Source organism: Falco peregrinus, chromosome 6, assembly GCF_023634155.1.
Source record: "Falco peregrinus isolate bFalPer1 chromosome 6, bFalPer1.pri, whole genome shotgun sequence".
NCBI lineage: Eukaryota > Metazoa > Chordata > Aves > Falconiformes > Falconidae > Falco > Falco peregrinus.
The window spans coordinates 82,755,852-82,778,061 of record NC_073726.1 but is presented as its reverse complement, the minus strand read 5'-3'; the positions used below and the strand labels follow the sequence as shown (position 1 = coordinate 82,778,061).

Genomic DNA, 22,210 nt, shown 5'->3' with positions numbered 1-22,210 from the left:
AGCAAGAACATCTGCAGAGCTACCTCTCCAATCTGCCACCACCAGTGGAAGGCAGGGCAGCCATCCTCTCCCTGAGGTTGTAGCTCCTTAACCTGTAATATGACCATTAGGTTCCAAGCTCATGGAGTATTACAAGTGGTCCAGTCTACTCCTTGTACTTCAAACTGTCCCATCAACAAAAGTATGCTGATTCAAGCAATCAAATAAGGAATGGTACCTGGTCAAAGAACCCCAGTAGTGTTCCTCTACCTGAAAGCCAATCCTCTGAACATTCAGACCCTTTTATCTTGGTAAACTAAGTAATCAAAAGAGGACCGCTCTTCTCACCAGACAGGATTTTTCATTGGTACACATAAACAATACAGTACAATGTCTGGCTTGTCTCACGAGAAGAACTTAGAAATATGATCCCATCTGGATTGCACTGGAGCAAGCAAGTAAGAACAAAGACAGATTCACTTCTTCTGTGGAAAAAATACAAATGGGATGTAAGTGGGAGGGATGTAGGCAAGGCTTGCATGTCAAAACCTGAAAAGAATACAGCCAACATACCTGGGCATTCCCCATTGCTGCAGATCCAGGTGCCACGTCGACAAATGCTAGGAAACATATCATGACAATTTAGGCAAGAGTACACTAATTCAAATCTTCTGTTGCAACCTTCTCCCAAATAATTGCAACATGAACTTCTGTTTCAGGGAAATTAGACCAGTCCCCAACATCCTTTTCCTCTCCCATAACCTCATTTCTTAATATATCCATCCCTTCTTACCATCATTCAACAGAAACTGCTGGTAATATAAGGTGGAACGGCTGCATAACTCAAGAAGTCATGTTTTCCCCCACCAAGGCTCTGTGTTTAACAGAGTTTTCAACCACATTCCACTGAAATGGAATGAGTTTTAAATACACTTCTCAAGGTACGTCTATTAACACAACAGAATCATAGGAGAAAAAAAGTTGGAAGTGACCTCCTGAAAAATCATATACCACAACCCCCAACTCAGAGAAGGAAACTTCAAAGTTAGATCAGGTGGGCAAGTTCTACATCCATCTGAGTTTGGAGATCTCCAGGATGAGGTCCCACGGCCTCTTTAGGCAGCTATCGCAGGGCTGCACCATTTCAAGGGGAATCATTTTTTTCTTGTGTCTAAACAGAATTGCTCCTGCTGCAACTTGTGTCCATTGCTTCGTGTTCTTTCGCTGTTCACCTCTGAGAAGAGTTTGGCCCTGTTTTCTTTACAACCCCACTTTAGGCAGTGAAAGTTCCCCCATTAGCCTTCAAATAAATCTATTTCCCCTTGATTCTCCTCATGTCATAAAATCCCTTGCTGTGATCATCTCCAGCGTCCTCCACAAGACTCTCTCCAGTCCGTAATCCTCTCTCTCACAGTGGGGGCCCAGCACTGGCCACAATACTCTGGTCACAGCCTCATGAGTTTGTCACAAGAGAGCAATGATCCCTTTCCTTCACTGGCCAGCTAGGCTTCTTCTACAGCAGACCTTCATCACTCTGACAGCACACTGCTGACTCAAGCTCCTTCTGCTTGGTTTCTCTTTCTGTGCAAGTTGCAAGGAGGTGGATTGTCTCTGCTTTAATGGTTTTGGGTGGTGGATTTAGCACCATGCCCCATAGGCCCTACTAGTAACCAGCAACATGCACTGATAGCGATTGAGATGGCTGTCATTCCTGGGCCTGTGGCATATACCAGGCCAGACAATCCTAGAATCGCCAAAATCAATTTTCAAGAGGTGCTAGATATTTCTTACTCCTTTCATTATCCCAGCCCTTGAAAACCATTTGTTGGGAGTCAGTTTATTGAGGATGGTAAATGAAAAGCCCACGGAATGATGTTCTCTACAGCAGTCTCAAATTTGAATAACAGGAAGCATTTTCTAACAGTCTATCAGGCAGCACTGATCTCCCAAGAGCACCTAAGGTTGAACAATGTGCCCAAGCTTAAAGCTACAGACAGCTCCAGGGAAAAAGAAAAAATGCTAATGTCACGGTTATGGTTCATATTCTGTGACACACAGTGCAGGTAATTAAAACCTTCTGGTTAATAGTTATGATGCATAGGCAGTTTTTCTTCTGCATATGGTGGCCTTCATTAAGTCCTTCTTCTGTACTCTAATTGGAAACATTTGGGCACAGAGATGTCTGAACCCCTTCCACAAATGTTCACACTGACACAAAACCAGATCAGGAATGCATTACTCATTCCCCTTTCCTTTCTTTAGACAGCTAGCCTCCCCCTTCAGGCTGGCATTTATGAGCAAAATAAAAATCATGAGCCATGCAGCTGGGTTCATTAGCTTTGCAAGAAGTTCCAAGGACATGCCTGAGCTAACTCCTCTTGGAAAGAAATGGGGTTAGAGGTTAAATAAATGTAGGAAGTCAAAACAAAGACACCACCGCTGACACTAACCAGACATGGGAACCTGCCGGTCTGTCTTATCCACAGGAAACAGGTAGTTCTCTACTGTTGAAGGACTATGACCCTCACATTGTTCTATCAGATCAAATATCCCTTCAGAAGCGGAGCTCGTTTTGTCTTTGTGAACAGCTCATTTCTTGGAAGGGGCTAGCATTTCCAATAAGAAAGCAGGTCTTTGCCAATGTAAGAAAAAAATTTAGAAGTAGAGAGATTTCCAGAAAGATCATCTAAAACAGTCACTAACCAGTGTGCAGTACTTATCTAGAGCAACATCAACCACACAAGAGCAACACGGAGTTTACCATGAGTTGCAGTCCTGGGAGATGGTGAAGCCAGGAGGATAATGTTTTCCAGAGTGGATGCAGGAGCAGTCGGAGCTTTCAATGCAATGTTCACCATCAAGGAGCTCCCCCTCTGCATAGACCAGGTAGCGGCAGATGCACATGCCACACACAGACAGGGACACAAACATAAATATGATTAGCTTTTCTAGTTCTTCATATACTTTGGCAAGACTTCATATGCATTATTATCCATAGTTAGTCACAGACAGCCATAATAAAAAAGAATGAGGCTTGCCAAAAAGCCTCACGGGGCTGGTGTCTACTTTCCTTCTATTGCTGCCTCTTCCTCAGGACGTGCTGAACAGAGCATTTCTGGTGCTCCCAGAAGAGCCCTTTGCTTAGCAAATCCCCAAGTCCAAAACACAAACATTGGAACGTATACGAGTCAAACATAGGGAACACGATCAAGGTTGATCAGAGCTGGTCTAGTAACTTAACTGTTGGAAAAACACATGCACTTCACTGACTGCAGTAAAGGGTATCTAGACAGGTTTTGTATTTGTTGTAAGAGGACAGAAGACAAAGTAGGGAATGAAAAAACAAAGTTGGACACCATAGAAGTCTAGCAGACAGGGTCTGAGAGAAAGAAATACTATCATGTGGAGCTGTGGTTTCTCATCTCAACTTCTGCAGAAGCAAAAAGTGAAAGGGCCAGCTTCCCAACTTGGATTCAACTGCTGAGGTTTCCATATTACACAACTATAATTACCTATTCTATATATAGAGTATTTTATCTTACAAAGATAAACGGAGGCACAGAAGAGTTACAAGACTTATCCAAGATTGCACTATAAACTAGCAATAGAAGAAAGGTCAAGTTTCTGTCTCTTAGATCCCCATGTTGAGAGGTAGTTGATATTCCTCCCTTTTTAAAAGAGTTGCTGTAGCCAAACATTTCGTTTGTTGAAAACCCCTCTCCCTCCTCTTTGAGGGACTCCTTCCAATTGCCTGCAGAGACTTTGGCCCTTTTCCCTGGCAGCAGCAGCCACCACTGACAGTGAGACACAGGTAAGTTCCCTTTCTCCTATTCTTCCCACAGAGCTGCCTGGAAAGATCGTTGTTGTTGAGAAAATCCTTCCAGTGAGAGATATTCAAAATAAGATCTGAGCATTTAAGAGTGGTGTGGCTTTCCAGGGAGCACAAGAAAGCAGAACATCCGCTTTTTTCCTTGGCAATAGGAATTCCATTTACAGCAATTCAAGGAACTGTGTGGTGCATTTAAGGGGAAAAAAATAAAAACACCAAACAAACCCCAAAACCACATTCATTAATGTATCCTTTTTAGTCTCAGAGCACTGGAGGGAAGCTAAGCGAGGGTATAATCCTCATCCTAAATTCTAAATTCCGCTATGCATCTGTCAGATCCTCCTGAGTTCTCTATAGAACTCAAATCAAAGTTCTTCCCTACCTGACCATGCAACAATAGTAGAAGTTTTGAACTGCTGATAATTATTTCTTTTCATGCAGCTCCTTCTGCTCATCTACTCATGCAGTACCCTTTCTGCTGAACTCCTGTTCCTCTGCTCTTCAGTTCCTGTCCTCTTAGACCTTTCCTATGCTGAACTGACCAGTGCAGCTACCAAAAGGAGAATATAGCAAAAGTCCTTGTGCAGCCAGTGGATTCATCTCTTTCAGCTTTTCCCAACATCCCCAGGACTGCACAAATATAATAGCTAGATCCTTCACAACAGAATAAGCTCCTGTGTCTAGTTACATCACCTGTCACCCTTCATGTGCACCTTCCCAGGTCCTGCCACAGAGTGACAGCTTCAAACCTCCAGTAAGAGACTGGCAGCTAAATGAGAAACTACTAAGCTTTGAATGCAATAACAAAGACTCAAACAAGGTTGACATTGTCATTACTGCCTTGTTTTGGAAACCAAATCATGTTCTCATTAAACCTCCATCACACTTGGTACCTTGTACAGGGGGGCAGTAAATACCTCTGTGCATTCACAGAGAGTCCAGATTTGAAGGCTGAAATGCAGATATAGTCCTTTTAAAAGCATGCAAACAAACAAAAACCACCACAACCAAAACCAGCTAGAAATGGGAGCATATGAAGCTTTGCAGCCAGGAACAAAACCCTTCTCCTGCAGTTGTTGGGCTGCCCCCTTTTAAGCCAATCAAATCTCCTGTATGAGTGATGCAGTAATAAGTGAAATTGTTCATCTAAAAACATGAAGATCTTTGGAATTATAGCGTGAGCTCTACACATACTGTTTTTCTGTAAGAAACTCCATCAGTCTATTCTCTGTTCTTTCTTCCTCTAACTGGATGCTTCTAACCAAAAGCAATTCAGAATGAATCTAGATACAGCAATGGTAAGCGGTCCCTCACCAAGAAAGAAAGGCAATCCTAGAGTATTGGACGGTGCTGGCTTTCACAGAAACATTTACTTTTTAGTTGGGTCTGAAAAATGGCCCTTTCATGAAGTGAGCATACAGGCATTATAGAAATTGGTTTATTGTAGGGCATGGTCCCAGAAAAAGAGAAGTGTTTCTGATTTCAGGAAAATCTAAGAGAAGACACAGCTTCCCTTCTTCTAATAAAATAGGTAGCATCACTGCCAAATGTTTCTCCCTAAATAACCCAGTAAATAAATTACCAGGGCAGCTGCAGCCATCAACACATTGTCCGTGACACACTTCATTGATATTCAGGCTCTGGCAGGTTTTGGCACAAGGGGATACACATTCCTTATACTCCATGCCAACTGGACATCTTGGCCCTGAAAAAATTAAAAGAAATTAGAAATGCAAATTCCTCAATAACTCTTAAATAAATAAATCCCTAATTATCAAAGGCTTAACCACGGAGACACCAAAAAGGTCATGTCCTCTCCAATCAATGATTCCCTTTTCAGATGCACAACATTTAAGAGACGCTTGATTTTCAGTTTGCTGCAACATCATCATCTGTCAGGTTGTGCAGCAAATACTTAAGAGGTTAAAGCCAATTTGTTTTCTAATAAATTCAGCCTTAGTAACTAAAGCCAAGTGCATTAAGAACAATGCAAGATGGGGAGATGTTTTGCCGTAATATCTACTTTGGATAGAGAAGCATGTTCTGTAGCTTTAAGCTATGCAGTTACTCCACTCATTTGTGAAATTATACTGTTCCATGTTTCCAGAGAGAACCAGGAGACAGTTAAGACTCTGAAATCCCATCCTTCTCTTTCCAGAGAACTGCCAGCACAGGATAACACCCATGCTGTGGTACCTTCACTGCTGTCATTATGTAAGCTATGCCATTAGGCAAGTGCACATTATAGCCATTCCTTCATTCTGATGCATATACATACCCAGCAAGACTGCGTGGGCATGGAGTGGGAAGGAAAGATCAGAGCCTGCCCTTTCCCAGCAGATCCTCTATGGAAGGAGGTGGGAGGGTAACGAAGGAGTGGTCTTGCTCTCTGTGCTGCCGGAGCTTGGGCATCAGCTTGTACTAGTACAGTGTGCCCAGCACTACAGGCCTTCCAACACAGCAGAGCGTTTCATGCCTCCAATGCAACTACCATCATCACCATCTCCTGAGAAAGCATCATACACAAGTGAGGGTGATGGAAAATTAAGCTCCAGATGTGGCAGCAGGCCACTTCTTTTTCCTGACTCTAAGAAAATATGGTTTGTGGAGTCAAGGGTTAGACGTGAGCTCTGTAATTCCTGGGAACAGAGAGGGATTCATTTCACTCACGTCTCTAGTTAGACTTACAGACAGCCCTAGCAAAAATGGGTTCTCTGGCTTGCACCCTGAGCAAGGAGAAAAATTTTCATCAGATCCCTTTTATGTCCCAATGGAAAGGTAAAATATTACTGCTAGAAATAAGACTCCCTGGTCCTCCATTGAACAAGTGGTTGGCAGTAACTTCCTGCCCTAACCATAACCTGAAGGCACGGTTTTCTGCAGTGGTTGCCAACAACAGAGTATCTTTACCAGAGAAGAAAGTGTTGTTGGTACAAATCAGTCAGTTACCCCATGAAATCAATTTACATCCTAAGACCTTCCTGTGTAATGTAAAAACATGAGAAAAATCATTGAGAATATGATATTAGAGGATTGATATTTTTTTATTATTATTATTCACTTGTGTGTTTATGTATTTAACCAGAGTTCTCCAGTGGAGGTATATGTGTATATCAATGGTGGGTGCAAATATGACCTTTCCTCTATAAACGTAATCTATCCCAGTCAACATATACACTTCCTTGTTGCAAAATCTTGGCAGAGATGCAATCAGGACTTCTGACCTCAGTAAAACTGGGCTAAGTAAAGGCAGCATTTCAAGATACAATCAGGATCTCTAACCTAGACAAAATTTGGCTTAATAAAGATAACATCTCAATTTCACGGTAATCAGTTCAAGCAAACAAAGGATGAAACAATTGTCTTTACAAAAAAATGTTAAGGAGAGCCTTTCACTAGGACACTGACAAATACAGGCTGGATAATATCATATATCTGAACCATATGTGAAATAGCTCCTAAACATCCAGGTCTATGTATCAAATAAGTCTTCAATGACTTTGTATACCAAGGTGGGACCTGTAACAGCTCAGGATCTTCTTCATATATGGTTCAAACCAACCTGCCTTAGGGACAACAACTTCTAGCAAAAAGTGGGTGATGGAGAGCTGAAAGGGAGAGTGAGCAAAGGCACTTTACATAAATGGAAGTGACAGGCACTTCAGATTTTAAGCTGCCATGCCTGAATCAACATCCTGAAAAAGCACCAGTTGCGTTTAGCTGCAGCATATAAATCTGCAAGGCAGGAATGATCTCATGTGGGATAAGCAGCCTAAGAATAATCCTGTCAGCTTACTGCATGAGCTCTCTTCGGGCCACCCATCCAAAATCACTCCTTCGTGAGCGCAGCTTCTTGCATAATCGAGGAACACGGAGCAGTGACAGTCCATGCCCTGGGTACAGGCACAGATGTCTCTCTCACAGAGATCAAGGTACGGCTCTGGATCAACCTTGTGGTGGCACCGGGAGAAGGTCAAAGATGTTCTTAGCAGCTGGCAAGTTTCTATGACACCCTGCACAAACAATTGAGGACCAAGGTAGAAAGAGAGAGAAAGAGGCAAAATTAGTTACTGTAGTCTCAGGAAGAAGGGAAAAGCCCCAACTTTTCCAAACATAGTCACTACTGTTGTTAAATAACATCATGATATTACATAATTGTAATACCACCATGTTGTTAAATAACATCATAGTCAAGAGCTAGTAGGGAGCCACATCCACATATACACAAAGGTACATTAATATGCTGATTATTACAGAGTGTCATATAAGGATATTTCACACAGAAATATGTCAGTGAGGAAATGGAGAGAAACAAAGAACTGCTTCCTATCCAGCAAAGAACCAGATGGTGTCTGGAGTACCAGGAAGACACACACAGCAGGGGAGAGTAACTTACAACTAAGGTACTTAGGAAGAAAAATGCCCAGACCACCTTTTGGATAATGAGGGAACAGAGTAAGTTTCAGAGTGAACGATGGAGTCTGACTGGAATCTGAGCAATCAAATTTGTTTCCCACTTCTGGCCACATGTTCCTGTCATTCCTGCTGGCTCGTCCCATGCACGACAGGTCAGTTTAGCTCAGATAAATAGCACGAAAATAACCCAGGGGGAAAAAAGCAATTTTTTATGCTCTTCTCCTGAATTAAATCAGCATGGTGACAGCTAGTGTGAGGAGGAGAGGACTGCATGGTGAGATGGGGTAGCAACAAGAGGAAACTTAGCTGTACGTCAAACAAAACCTAAGGAAACCTTAGTTTATGGCTAACAATTCTCCCAAATCCCAAATAGACTTTCTCTTATATATGCTTTATTTCACAGTTCAGTGAGTCTGAGGTCCTCAGTGGAGCTTTCTAAAGGGATGAGAGAGTTTAGATAAGTGGGAAAACAATTTTCTGATACAACCCTACCACAAACAGTTGAAGCACAACTTTCTCCTACTTATTTGTCACCGGTTCATATAAGCAGATGTAACCATGCTGTATATTTCAGGTGTTATATAGGGGGGGAGCGGGGCGGGGCACATTCTTCAGAGTCTTTCATATTAACAGTGCATTATTCCAGAATACCTTAACAAGTGCCTGAAGTGACAGCACATACAAGTTGTTGTGCTAAAAAAATAATAATTGGGGGAGAGATGAAAAATGGGGAACAAAAAACCCCACAGAGTTAAGCAGACATCAAGATGTCTTCTCTGAAAGGCAGATAGTACACCTGTATGGGAAAACTGCTGAGTAGAAAAGACCGTTTTTGCTAAAGGGTGTTTTGTCCAGGTGATCAGCAAAAACCAGTACATGTCTGAACCAGGAGAGAACTCTTGCTTACGAAAACAAATCAACCAGAAATGTCTTGCCCATTAGGAATACATTCAGAGTTTAGCAAATGCTCAGTGAACAACCACATAAACAAAAGGGGTTTGAGCTTTCTGAGAAAGGCCTCAGGGAACTTAAACCTATGCTAACTAAGCACCATTAGAAAGCTGAACATTACTGTCCTGCAGAAAATCAGCCCCAGCCTGAAACAATTCTGATGCCCACCATGCTGAACCAGCTGGAAAAAGAGACTAGAAGGAAGGGAGCTGGAACAGCATAAATGGTGGTTGGTGCTGCTCTAAGACTACACAGAAGTATGAGAAAGCTGAAAAAGTGCCCTAAGGGTAGAAGTAACAACAACAGAAGCAGCCAAAAAAGCTATTAAAGCAGCGCTTCAAGATGAAACTGATATAACTGAGAGTGAGCTCAGAGCCATTCGGAGGATGAGCAGTGCAGCAACTCCCGGATCAAAACCTTGATCCAGATACTATCACACGCAACAGAAAACCAGTACATGCAATCAGCCCATTTAGGGGCTGTGTTAATAAGTTTTCTTAATAAGGTAATAGCCTTGTTAAAAAGGTAATACAACTCAACTGTTATGTTACAACAGAACTTAGACTTCGTCTGTTCCACTGAACAGTAAAACTAGTAGAACTCTTTTAGGACCATGTTTATTACATACCAGTAAACGCTGATGTGAAAGTCACTTCAAAAATAGAGATTCCACACAGAAAAGATTTAAAATTAAACCCTCCCCCTTTTTTTCCCCCTGTAGTATTCTTTGGTCTTGTTCAGTAACAACATACCTAATGACAGAGCTCTAGCTGATTATCAAGAAACCAAGCGATACATGTTAGAAAGCAACAATTTTCTCTTGACAATCAACTTGCTTCAGATTTGCTGGTGGCTTTATACAAGAAAATATTGCTGATTTTTTCCCATCTTTTAGACATCTCTCAACTATTGTGATGAATTAATGGACATAAGCTGAAATATGGGTAAATCCAAATAGATACAAAACAAAAAAAAACCCAAAAACAAAAACAAAAAAAAAAAGCAGCTGTTCACCATAAGAGCGGTCAAAGACTGAAACAAATGTCCAGAGAGGCTGTGGAACCATCACCCTGGGAGATATTTGAAATACGAGTGGACAAGGACCTGAGCAACTTGATCTAGGATGTCCCTGTTGCAAGAAGGGGGTAGGACTAGGTGGCCTCCAACCATCCCTTCCAACTTCAACCATTCTGCAAGTTGTTTTTATTTTCTCTCCTTTCTTTCTTTAAAACTCGTATCGGGCTGAACTAAGAGAGGCCCTTGTTCTTTAGCTTAGGTGACAATATATATATGCCATAAGCACCAGATATTGTCAGTCTCAGCTGCTGCTGCAGTGCTCCTGCTCATGGAGCTACAGTTCTGGAAGTGGCTCCACACAAAGAATTAGTTAAAAGCAACAGACCAGGGAGTGAAGCCTCAGGCTGAAACAGTGCTTAGAGTACAGGTGGCTGCAAGATTAAAAGTAGCAGAACTGACTGCACTATCTGAAACACAGGTGAAGGGCTTGAAACTTCTCCCTTGACTTCTGCATGATTTCTGCTTTCACTGTTTCTTTAAATGGGTTAGCAGTGTCCTGGCACTGACAACCCTTAACAACCATAAATTTGCTGACCTTCTTTCTGCCCCAGTCCCACCACACAGAGCTGTAGGTGGAATTTTGTACATTCTTCCAATTTCTGTGGCATTGCCTTCTGCTGCTGCATGAACTGCATTTGTCTGTTGCCTAAGAATGGCCATTAAAGAGATATAATCTAAAAAGCAGTAGAAGAAAGCAGAGACACCCTCTCATTCCTTTGAATTTAAACTATGGTATATAGATACACAGAAGTATTTCTACAGATCTTTCAGGAAGCGTATATTTTGGTGCCGTAATTGGGTATAGTTTTCGGAATACACCTTCTTTTGGCTCACTCAAAGGAAGAATGATTTAGCCTCCCCTCTTTCCAAGCAAAAAAGCATCCAAAGCCAACATGTTTAGTAGACCAAATGCTGGCTGTACATTTGAGCAAACATAGTAGCAACTCACAGAAATCACTTCACTTGAATGCCGATTGAGCTAACCCCTATATTGCAGAAGCAGAAAGATGAGGTTTTAGATACAGTGGGTCTCATTTTCACACCTAATATGTATTATAGTATTGTATATCCATGTCTTTGCTGGACCTGCTTGTGACCTCTACCATTACAAATTACAGTCAAAAAGCTGAGAACCTCTCCCACTTGCTTTCAGATCTGAGGATCAAAGCTGTTTCTTTATTGCATATGGGAGTGGGACTATTTCTTACCAATTGCAGCAAAAGCTGAATTTCAGCAAAAGCAGAAATGAATTGAATTTTAATTTCAGTCATTTTCACACCTAACACGTTATAGGTATAGTTTCCTAATAAAAAAGAAAAAAAAAACAGAAAAAAAGAAAAAACTAATAGTGCACTTTGGCCTCCACGCACTACTTCTATTAGAGGTGAAATCTAGAAAATAAAGGTAGCATCTAAGAGCACCTAAGTCAATCGCAATGCTTTAAAACATTTTTTTTTCAAGGCTGCCCCATTACCACAGTTATCCACATCACTCCATTTTATACTTCAAGATCCAAATTACCCATGCTGTTAGTCATCTGAAAGGCAATTAGACACTGAACAGGTAGCCTAAACGATCGCATCTGAGCAGTCAAGAAATGGATCTGACAACACAGAGCAGCTCTTTCTTTTCAGTTCCTATTTAAACAGCAGCTGGAGAGGGCAGGGCATGGTAGGGAGGCAGTAGCTCCCTCCCTCCAACACTAGCCAGTTTGGCATGCTCTCTAGGCCACAAGACGAGGCGGCCAGCTAGCAGCTCCACCATGCAGATGCCAAGCTGCATCCAGCCCTGTAAGGGGAATACATGTATCTGAGAATAAACCATATCTGCAGACCTCTCTGCAGTCAAACATGTATGTGAGCATGGGGGGTGTTTTGGAGGTGGAGGGCAGGGAAAAGCCCTGAGCAACAGTAGGGTAAGAGTGTGAGCTGGCTCAAGACCTTCAGCTGATACATGGAGCAATTAATCAAGGCAAGAGCTCTTCCTTATTAAAGAACACGAAATAGCCTGTGTTTTCTATGATCCGAAGATAAAAGCAACAGGGCTTTCTGGCTTCAGTGCATCTTGCAAAGGAGTTCAGAAGCCACCACTCCAAGGATGCTGGGGAGAGGGCAAAGAAAACTGCAGCTCTACCCCGAGTGGGGGGGACAGGGTGGGAGGGACGCACTGAACCAGAGCTGTTGTTTTCCTCACCTAGCAGCTGACCGCCTGGTGGGGAGGGAGGCTGGGAGACCGAGATTTACATTCCTGAAGCTGAAGCAAGCAAACAAAGCACACTATTAAAAACATTCTTCAGCAGGCACTCGTTTTGCTGGACTTCTATTAATAGCGCTGTGTTTATTCTTGCCCAGTGAATAAATTAAGCCAATGTTAAATTCTCTGAGCTCATGAACTCACTTGAGAGAGAAGATAATTTCACCCAGTTTGTGGGAGAGCAAACTTTTATCCCACAAAGCATCAGTATTTAAGATGATCTGTATAAAACTCAGCATTAGTTGCAGTCTACCCATCAGACAGGATTTTGCCCTGCATGCCACTCCCTGTCCTCAGTTGCAATGTTGACATTTTCTAAACATTAAACTTGCCTGAATAGATAAAATTCCAGCAGCCACTACTAGTCACAAGACCTAGCCCTGCTCTAGAGCTGTAACTGGGTTTAAAATGCAGTCCTGACCCTCAAAAGACATCTCAGCCAGGTTGAAACCTCTCACGCTTTGGTCGCACCCTTAGCACCATGCACCATTGCTCAAGCCAGGTGTTCAATCAGTCCTGACCATGACAGAAATGCCCCTTGCACACAGCAGCTCAGCTCAAGCAAGAAACATAGGCTGGAGATTTTGAACCTGAAATCACTGCTGTATTTCCTTAGCCAAGTTTGTAGGCTGCAAGATTGAAGCTATAATGCCAAGGGGCACGAGCATGCATCACTGAATTTCAGGATGTGTCTAACACAAGCATCTCCATCCAAAAGCTTAGTGGAAGTATAAATAGTCAGAACTTTGCAAGCTTGTCTGAATCAGCATTTTCCAGGTAACTAGGAAAACAGCACCCAAAGTAGCTGTAGAGCAGATGTGTTCCAGGAAGTGCTACTACTATTGAGAAATTATTTGAGCCTAGTTTAACAAGTATAGGCCTGCAGGATTTGTATAGCTAGAAACTGATGGCTAAATTTTGGCTGTAAACCTAAACCTGGCACCCACCAGATCATTCTGATTTACAACAGAGTACATGAAATCAGATGAAAACCCTCAATGGATGACAGTTCAATACACCATGACAGTCATAACCTGTAATGCCACATGCGGTCAGTATATATTCAAAGCTACTTTCCTCCCTGAGCTGGTGACCATCTGCATGTGTTCACCTTGTGACTAAGGGAAACAAGGAACATGTTTATACTTATAAAAGAGGAGAAGAAAAAGGATGATGCAGCAAAGGGGGTCACAGAGCTGGCTGAGACAAGCAGTTCTGTGTTTCTTCAGTAATCAGAGCTACTATCTATGTGTATAGCTGAAGGAATCTCCTCCTCCTTCTGGCAAGGGAAATAGTAGCACAGAGCCTTTGCAACACCTACAGAGAACATCTCCTCTGTTAAAAACAGCCTGGCTAAAGAACCTCCCTGCTCAGGTGACCCCCAGGTCTGCAATACATTTACAAATACTATTTGTGGTGGTGACACCCACAGAGGCTTCAGAACTTCCCTGTTGGCAAGATCAGAAAGGGAATTAACTACCTCTTTCTACAGGCACCACATATACACACCTTTCTCAAGTAATACCAAAGTGTCTGGCAGCAGCTCACACTACAGGCTCAAATGAGCTGTTGGCTTCTTTGTTTATCTGTTTGATGTTTGTGCGTTGGGTCTTGTGGCATGGGGGAGAGGAAGGGAGGGTATACATGCACTGCAGTTTTAGAAAGAATGGCAACAGGCAGAGTACAGTAAGAGGGCAGAATTGCATTCACTAAGTAGTGAGTAAATTGTTCCTTTCTCAACACTGTAAGTAAATAAGACATTGGTCATAACATGCAGCCTCCAATGCCACTTCTCTACAGCACTGGGCAGCCCAGTGCAGAAATCCTCCTGCTAGCACCAGCCAGAGCCTGCAGGGAGGGCATATAGTTACAGCTCAGGAACTGCAAGCACACAGCTGCATGCTGCATCCTGCATCCAGCCCCACGCTGGCTCACAGGGAGGCTGAGAACTTCCACAGACAGCACAGACCTGTGCCATGGATGTGTCACTTCCACCTTCTGTCTGCACCTGGCTTCATTGCACCACAGCAAGGACTTATATATGGCCACTGCCAGCCCTGTGGTTAACTCCAGGAACCATGCACCTTGTTCCAGTGCAGCAGCAAGATGAGTGCCCAGTATAACTACCTCAGACCACACTACACCTCAGAAACTCAAAACAGGTATCTCCTGCACTTCACATCCTACCCGCTTGCTGAAGGAGGACCACGTTAGGTACAGACATGGATTCAAGGAAGCATTTGTGTTCTGCTAAAGGGCAGGCAAGCTGTCTGCAGGTAGAGAGGGGACAAAACCAAAATGGTATTCCTGCAGCACCAACCTTCTCTGCAATATCAGATGAAATGTTGCAGGTGTTGCTTGGAGTCTGCACTCTCTTGCACCACTTGTTTTCACTGTGCAAAGCCCAGGAGTTTGCAAAATCGTAACTGTTTCCCACAAGGGTCCCTGTGAATGAAGAAGAGGAGAAGCACATGGATATTAAGGGGTTTGAGCAACAAGTGGTCATCATTGGCTAGTATCAATGTCACAGTCTGCTGAAAGCTGTTTTTAAAAAATAAAACCTATTGTATCACATTAATTTATATTCCAAATAGAATGACCGTAGAAACACCACTTTAAGTGATCTGGGCTGTCTGCCTCCTGCAGAGGACCTCTCTGAGCTCAAGAATAGACTAAAGTCTGCAGAAAGCAGCTCCCAGCACTTCTCATACCTGCATGAATGTGGTAGGAATTATTTGCTGGTCAGCTATAATCTGCAGAAGCCTAAGCATGCCTACACATTCTCCTACTATTTAAAAGCTGTCAGTAAAACACAAGACCTATTAGAGAGGCAAGAAAAATGAAGCTGCTCTCCCTAACCGAAGAAAGTATTAGTATTCCTGATCCCAGCTAGCCTTGACTTTCTCCTTCTATCTGACACTAAATCTTGGGTGCAAAGAAATTTAATATATACCATAACTGGTTGGCTCCCCAGTCTTACTGTGTAAGCTATCCTGAAACATGCTCTGTCCTATTACCAGCAGCTCCTGGCACAGGCTTGGCAAGACTTGCACCCACTTGGCATGAAAACCAAATTGAAGGAGTTAATCCGTATGGCTGCTGCTTCCCAGGAGATGGAGGTCACCTCTCAGCTACTCTTGCTTCCATCCTTCTGATAAGGGGGACCCTCCCGGAAAGGGAATGTTCCCTCCTCCCATGGCCTGACCGATCCCAGGACTACCTCTGCTTCCTTCTGTGGGCACATGCTACAAAACAGTTAATGTCATGGCTCTCGGTTCTGTAACTTTAAAACTTTAACTCTTTAAAACCCTGCTGTGTTGCCTGAAAGTATCAGTTGCCACCATTAATACATTCCCAAGACTTTATGCAAAGACTATGTTGAAATATGATGTGAAACAAAAGAAATGCTTCCCAAGTATTTCTATATAATATTTTTATATTTATAATAATAGATATGTACATATAATAACAATTTCCTTGAGCTACCTACTTTATATTAAGTGCAAACACAGAATATACTAAATACTAAAACTGTTCCTAAACTAAAACGTAATCATGAAAACTATACTGGGAATTCTAAGGCAGATGTAATAAAGCCAGTAGCCTTTAGTGGAGTTTTTTTGTAAACTAGAAATTAGGGTCTTATAAACGTAGCATATGTTAGGGCCACAGCAGATGTCAAAGGAGGAAGGCTCCAAGGAAAGAATGACAGGGAGAGGTGGTAAAAAGAATGCAATTTTCATCTATGCAGCCAAAGCTCAGCACAGAAAAAGACAAACCTCCAACAAGAACGCAAGCCTTCAGAATTACCACAGATTGTAAAGATTAGAGTAACAGCAAAATCCAGTCTGATGAGAAGCAAGGTGCTAAATTAAATACGTCCCCTTTTATTTGCACTAATGCAGCCTTATGGTAACCGATATATAATAGGAGATGGGCTCCGCTCTGAAACAGTGCTCCTCTGGCTCTGAACGCACGGTCAAGTTGGGCTTCCCACTGGCAGGTACCACCAGGTCCTCACTGACCCACAAGTTAAGATTTGAAGGTTGGGACAGCTGTTGGCCCTGAAATGCTTGTCATCTGTTTTTTTTATTTCTCTACCTCCTTTACATTTTTTTCTTGTGATGCTTGTAAATTTATACCTCTTATGTAGTTCTTTTATGAAACATTTGAATAATACTATTTTAACTCTTCTTCTCCATTCTATGATTAATACCTTCAAGTAAATTTTTTTCAAAATTACTGTTTCAGAAGTTTTGTAGGATTGTTTGGGGTTTTTTGGAACCTGCTGTTCAAACTCTTGTTGCCAACACCTGTCAGTACATTAGCAGACCATTCTACAGGCACGAGTGATTTGTCAACAACTTGCCAGAGCAGTTCTTCCTCCTTACAAAGTCCTGGGGCCCTTAAACTAAACTACAAGTTGTTTGGAACAGGCAATACTTGAACAATTTGGGGTTGCTCAATAGCTTAGAGTCCCGCCTCAGGTAAGCCTCCTCAACGTACGACAGTACAAATCTGGGATGATAATGAATTAAGAGAGATCAGCTGACCGTGTATTTTTACTGCAATTTGTCCAGTGTAACCTGAAGTGACCCATGGCAACAGCTGGAGAGGCACTATGACTCTAAAATGAGAGTGCTGCAAAACCTTGCGTGCCTGTTTGCCAGCCCACTTTCCCCCAGAAGCTTTGTCCTCAGTGCTAAACAACGCAGTCACTAAAGATGCACAGTATTTCACTGAATATTGTTAGTTATTACTTCTAATAATACAGATTCAATAGAACCTGCGTTTTCAGAGTACCTGTATTTCTGCTGAACAAGCAGCTTTACAAACACACAGGAAGATGCAATCCATACTCCCGGAAAGGTGAAAAGCAGCTGGACAAGAAGGTTTCGCTGTCCATCTGAAGAGCTCTAATGTGAAGCTATGAAGTGAGTCGGGGGCTGCTGAGCTGCTTAACAAATTGGGGTCATGGGGATAAACTGCTTCTGCAGAGGCTAGCTTTGGAGAGGACTTCAAACCCCACTCTGGTTGATGTGCCCTGTTGATCAGTGTGGTGATTCTCAAATACTTCACCTAATTGATGAGGCTCGGGGAAGAAAATCGGGAAGGGAGAATTGTCCCCAGTACATCTGACCGCTCCAGGCAGAGGGAAGAGCAGCTGCCACTGCTGCTGCCTTTCACGTGACACCTCCATTTCCTTCTGCTGAAGGACTCAAGGGGGTAGGAAAGGCAGTGGAAGGGGCAACGCAACAAAACCACCCTAAACAACCTGGGGTTTCTTAAGCACGCAGGTGACACCACTAACAGAGCAGCCGGGCAGCTCAGGTACCTACTCAAGTACTGCATCTCAACCATGCAGTGTGACTGCCTCTCCTACACAGCAGTTTTGTTTTCCTTCTGTTTCTTCTGTGTTCGGATTTTCTTCTTTCTTAAGCAGCCAAGATTCTGGAGAAATAACTCCCGGCCAGGGCTCATCAGAGCAATACACCCAGAAACCTTCCATATCGCCAGGGTGGGATTTTTGCTAAAGCACTTGTTTTGTCCAAGTCTCACAGGAAGTGGGTTGAAAATAGATGCTGTCACAAAATGTAATGAAAACAAAGTATTTGGATGCAAAACAGGTGTTTGGAGAACCAATGCCTGATGTGGACCACAGTACGGACTGATACCAGCATGCAAACTGGCTGCGCAACAGGTGAGAACCCCAGGCAGCTAGTTAGTGTGCAGTCTTCTCTTAGGATGCAAGGCAGGTTCAGGAGGTAGCTGTTAAAGCACAACCCAAATTTCACTTTTACTGTGCTGCAGAAACATCCCACCACTTTGGTGACCCTGGTAAGGTCTTCCAAGAGAGGGCCACATACCAACCACCTGAGCAGCAGGTAGGATCTCCAGGGGCATTCGGTTGGACTATTAGTGCTGTAATTGCTGCTCTCATGTCTCTGTATCTTTGGAGAGAAAAAAAAAAAAACACAAACAAAAAAAAAAACCACAACCAAAACCACACACCACACTGACATGTTTTCCACGAGGCTTCCTCCTCCCCCCTTTTTTTTTGGGGGTCAGAACAGTTGCTTTCACTTATCTGATTTTCAGATAGACTGTGTTCACTCTTGACTGGAAAAATCAGTGTTCACTATAATATCTGGGTCTCAAAATCACCAGTTCCTTTTGAAATCTGAAACTGGTATGCTGCTTGTTTACTTTCAGCCTGACAGTCAGGCAAGGCAAAGCATTAGCAATAATGACCTGGCACTCAAGGCACTTGAGTGGGAGGCAGGAACCCTGACCTCCTTCCCTGGACCTCCTGCAGCTTTGCCATATGGCCATAGGCCCATGGGGGTAACTCTCCCCGGGTCTGTTAACTCATCTGTAAAGCATATACAAGAATTCGTTCAAGACACTGCAATACTACAATACGTTGAGTAGAGGTGCATAAACCTTCACACGCTGGTTATTTAGCAAGCAATGAGGCGGTGGGTTTGTTGGGTTTGGGTGGGGTTTTTTGAGGGGGTGTTGTTTGGGTTTTGGTTTTGCTTTGGTTTTTGTTTGGTTTCTTTTAAACACAGTTTTACATGGTTTAGTACAGGGTTCCAGACAAGCAAAACTATTGGCAAGGTTGACCAAAAATTTATCCGTAGTTTGAACCGAATTAATGATACGAAATATTGAAGTCATGGGCTATAAAGTCTTTCCTGTCCTTTCTGGTTCACTGAATATAAAATTAATAATATTAAACAAAAGAGAGGGAAAGAGCCATCTCCAAAACTCTACAGCCCCGTGATGAAGGCACACTCCTCAACAGAAATGTCTAAATTTCATTCCAAAGTCTGAACAAGTAGAGTTGGTTATGAATGCAGGTTTCTGACATCTTAGACAAGTGCCATATCATGAAGACACAGGTACAAGGCAAGTCATCTTCATCTGTGCTGTTTGTAAATGACAGCTAAATTCCTTTGTGAATCTATCCCTTTCTACTTTCAAATTAACATGCAAGAAAAAACGAGATTATTTACTTAGGCCAAACAAAAACTTCTGAGTTTGCCTAAAATAAAATTACTGATAACCTTTAATATGCCAAGGAATCTGGATTTCAGAATGACCAAAACTTTTGTTTATTTTTTTAGGGGAAAAATAAAAATAATCTGCACTACCATCACTGTGAGTTTGGAACACACATTAAAAGCTTCTAGTAACAGGTACCACACACAAAGAAGTTGCATATTCAGTCATATGCATTTATACTACTTCTGGAATAAAAATACTACCTGAAACATCAAATTTTTCTTTGCAGACAGTCTGTTTCTACGTGTTTAGCCTATATTCACTTTCCAGTGGTATCATATATTCTGTATTTTCAGCAGCTTAGAAGGCTGGAATATGGTGCTGACAGCTGGAGCAGGTTCAGAATATCAAGCCGTCATCCAAAATTAGCCATGGGTATTGTTTTATCATTAATGTCTTTGTAATTTGGCGACAGATTCCCAGAAACACACTTCCTGCAAGTGCCAAGAAAAGCCTAAGGGGGCACTGGACTCATCTGTGTTAATATTTTTTTTTTCCTTCCATGATTCTAAGAATGTGTAACATGCACAAATAAAAAAAAATATGAATTAATTTTATCTGTGTTGGACTTGAATGAGCTCTTTAACACAAATAAACTTTAACGATGACCTAGAAATCCAAGCACCTATTGCAGCAGTATCACCGTGAGACAGCCCAATAGGAATATAAGGCAAAGGCTGAGGCTACAGGCACACAAATAAGCTCTGTGAACTTGCGCTGCAGCCTCTCTTACTAGGAAGAAATTACCTTACACTTTCTGCTAGGTAAGAGCACACCCTTTGACCACTGACATTCTGCAAGACCATGGGGTTTTGGTGACTTGCTCATATGTGCATGCCCTGAGGGGATTTCAGGATCCAGTTCCCCATGGTGCGCCAGATTTCCTCTGTAGTATCATGTAAATCATCTTTTCTGGCCCGTGCTTTGGATCCCCAGTTGTAAAATGCTCATGACAATGATCATGAGACACAAAAGCCATGGGCTGAAGGCTGCTACATATATAGCTGAGCATCTGGTAAGGACTCAACTTCATGTTTCTGATTATAAGCAAAGACTAGCAACCAGTTTAGAAGTGCATGACGATGTCAGAAAGCAGAGCCTGTTCAATCACCCAGTCTTGGAAGTGTTCGCAGGATGGCTACAGAGGACCAGAGCCTAGCTGACAAGAAAAAGCAGATAAATTAACTCCTCCATTAGAACCTAGGGGAAAAACAACCAACCACCAAACCCTGGAAAGCTTACGAGAACTTTTTATATATATATATATATATTTTAGTTATGTTTAAAGTGCGAAAACAAACTCTCAAGGGGCAGCTGGCTTGCTTTGACTGCCATGTCCAATAAACAAGCAACTATATATGAGATAATCAATCTTGGGTTTAAGCCTTGACACAACATGAGCAATTCTTTGCAGGATGAACTAGTTTAGTAACCAATTTATGTCAATGAGGGTGCCTCGGCACTCCATTCCCTGCCCGAATGACAGTGTCTGTCTGCAACTGACACCAACTAACCTACTGGGGAGACCTTTTTCCTTTTTTTTTTTTTTTTAGGTTCAAAAGCTACTGAGTAAGGCTACTACCTTCAAAGCTGCGTCCTACTAATGTTCATTTTCTAGGGTATTGCAGCTTGAATCCCATGACTTAGACCTCCAGAACCTCAAAACCTGGGAATCAGAAGTGTACACAGAAGCAATGTGTGTTATCTTCTCATCAGACTACCAGTTCTCAGTTTCCACACCAAAACACAAATGGAGGAGACAAAATGCCATGAAATGGCACATAATTGGATAGATTATAGAACATGAGCATAAATATATCAAGAGAAAAGAAAACAATTACACAAAGTTCACTAAGTTTAAACACCTTTCCCTTCACTCCTGCTTTATTTACTTGCATTAAGTGGTAATATCCAGTAATACAGCAGGTGCTTCACCTTTCATTTCACCACCACCTCAAAACAATTCAAATATGATTAATGAAGTTACATATCATAACCCACTTTCTTAGGAGCAAATTCCAACCAAACCAGCCCTCTGTATTATTAAACCACTTTTTTTTCCCCTAAAATATGGAAAAATCATGTTTTCATATGTTTTCAACATAAACATTGCCATTTTGTTGAAACTGTGACAAAACGGGTGATGCTACATGAAAGAGAGCATTTACGAGCTAGATTCTACCCATGACAACTCTGACTGCACAAGTTTGTGGTCTGGTCCTCTGGTGCCACAGAGACCACCTAGAAATGGGCCATCACATCACATGAGTTTCCTCCTATGCAGGCAAATACAAAGATGATATCAAAGTACTGCCTTAGCTTTTAAACCATGTGAGCTACAGCCTGTGAGAGACAGAAGAAAACATTTCAGCTGCAGACCTCTTTCCATCACAGTGGTTCTTACAGGCTTCCCTCCTATCAGTCAAGGGCTATCAGCAACCCAACATGTTACGATTTCAGCGTAAATCAAAGCAGTTTAAAGGCTAGTACACCTGCAGGTGCCTGCCCAGCCTTTAAAAAACCTGGAGGAAGGTTTAACGCATCTCAGCTACCTGACAAGCGCATCGGCTATAGCACAACACCTGATGCATAACCTAGAGCGTAATTTCTCTTCCTTTGCCTCTGACATTCTGATCT

General features: G+C 42.4%; 1 protein-coding gene across 1 annotated transcript in view; it reads right to left on the bottom strand.

Moving 5' to 3' along the window:
• VWF (von Willebrand factor) overlaps positions 1-22,210 on the bottom strand; it is a 144,121-nt gene that overhangs the window by 114,417 nt on the left and 7,494 nt on the right. The window contains exons 7-11 of the mRNA XM_027782874.2: positions 14,826-14,950; positions 7,605-7,821; positions 5,391-5,513; positions 2,741-2,852; positions 553-599 (exon numbers count right to left, since the gene is read on the bottom strand). Coding sequence (XP_027638675.2) covers positions 553-599; positions 2,741-2,852; positions 5,391-5,513; positions 7,605-7,821; positions 14,826-14,950 — 624 coding nt within the window. The remainder of the gene's footprint in view (positions 1-552; positions 600-2,740; positions 2,853-5,390; positions 5,514-7,604; positions 7,822-14,825; positions 14,951-22,210) is intronic.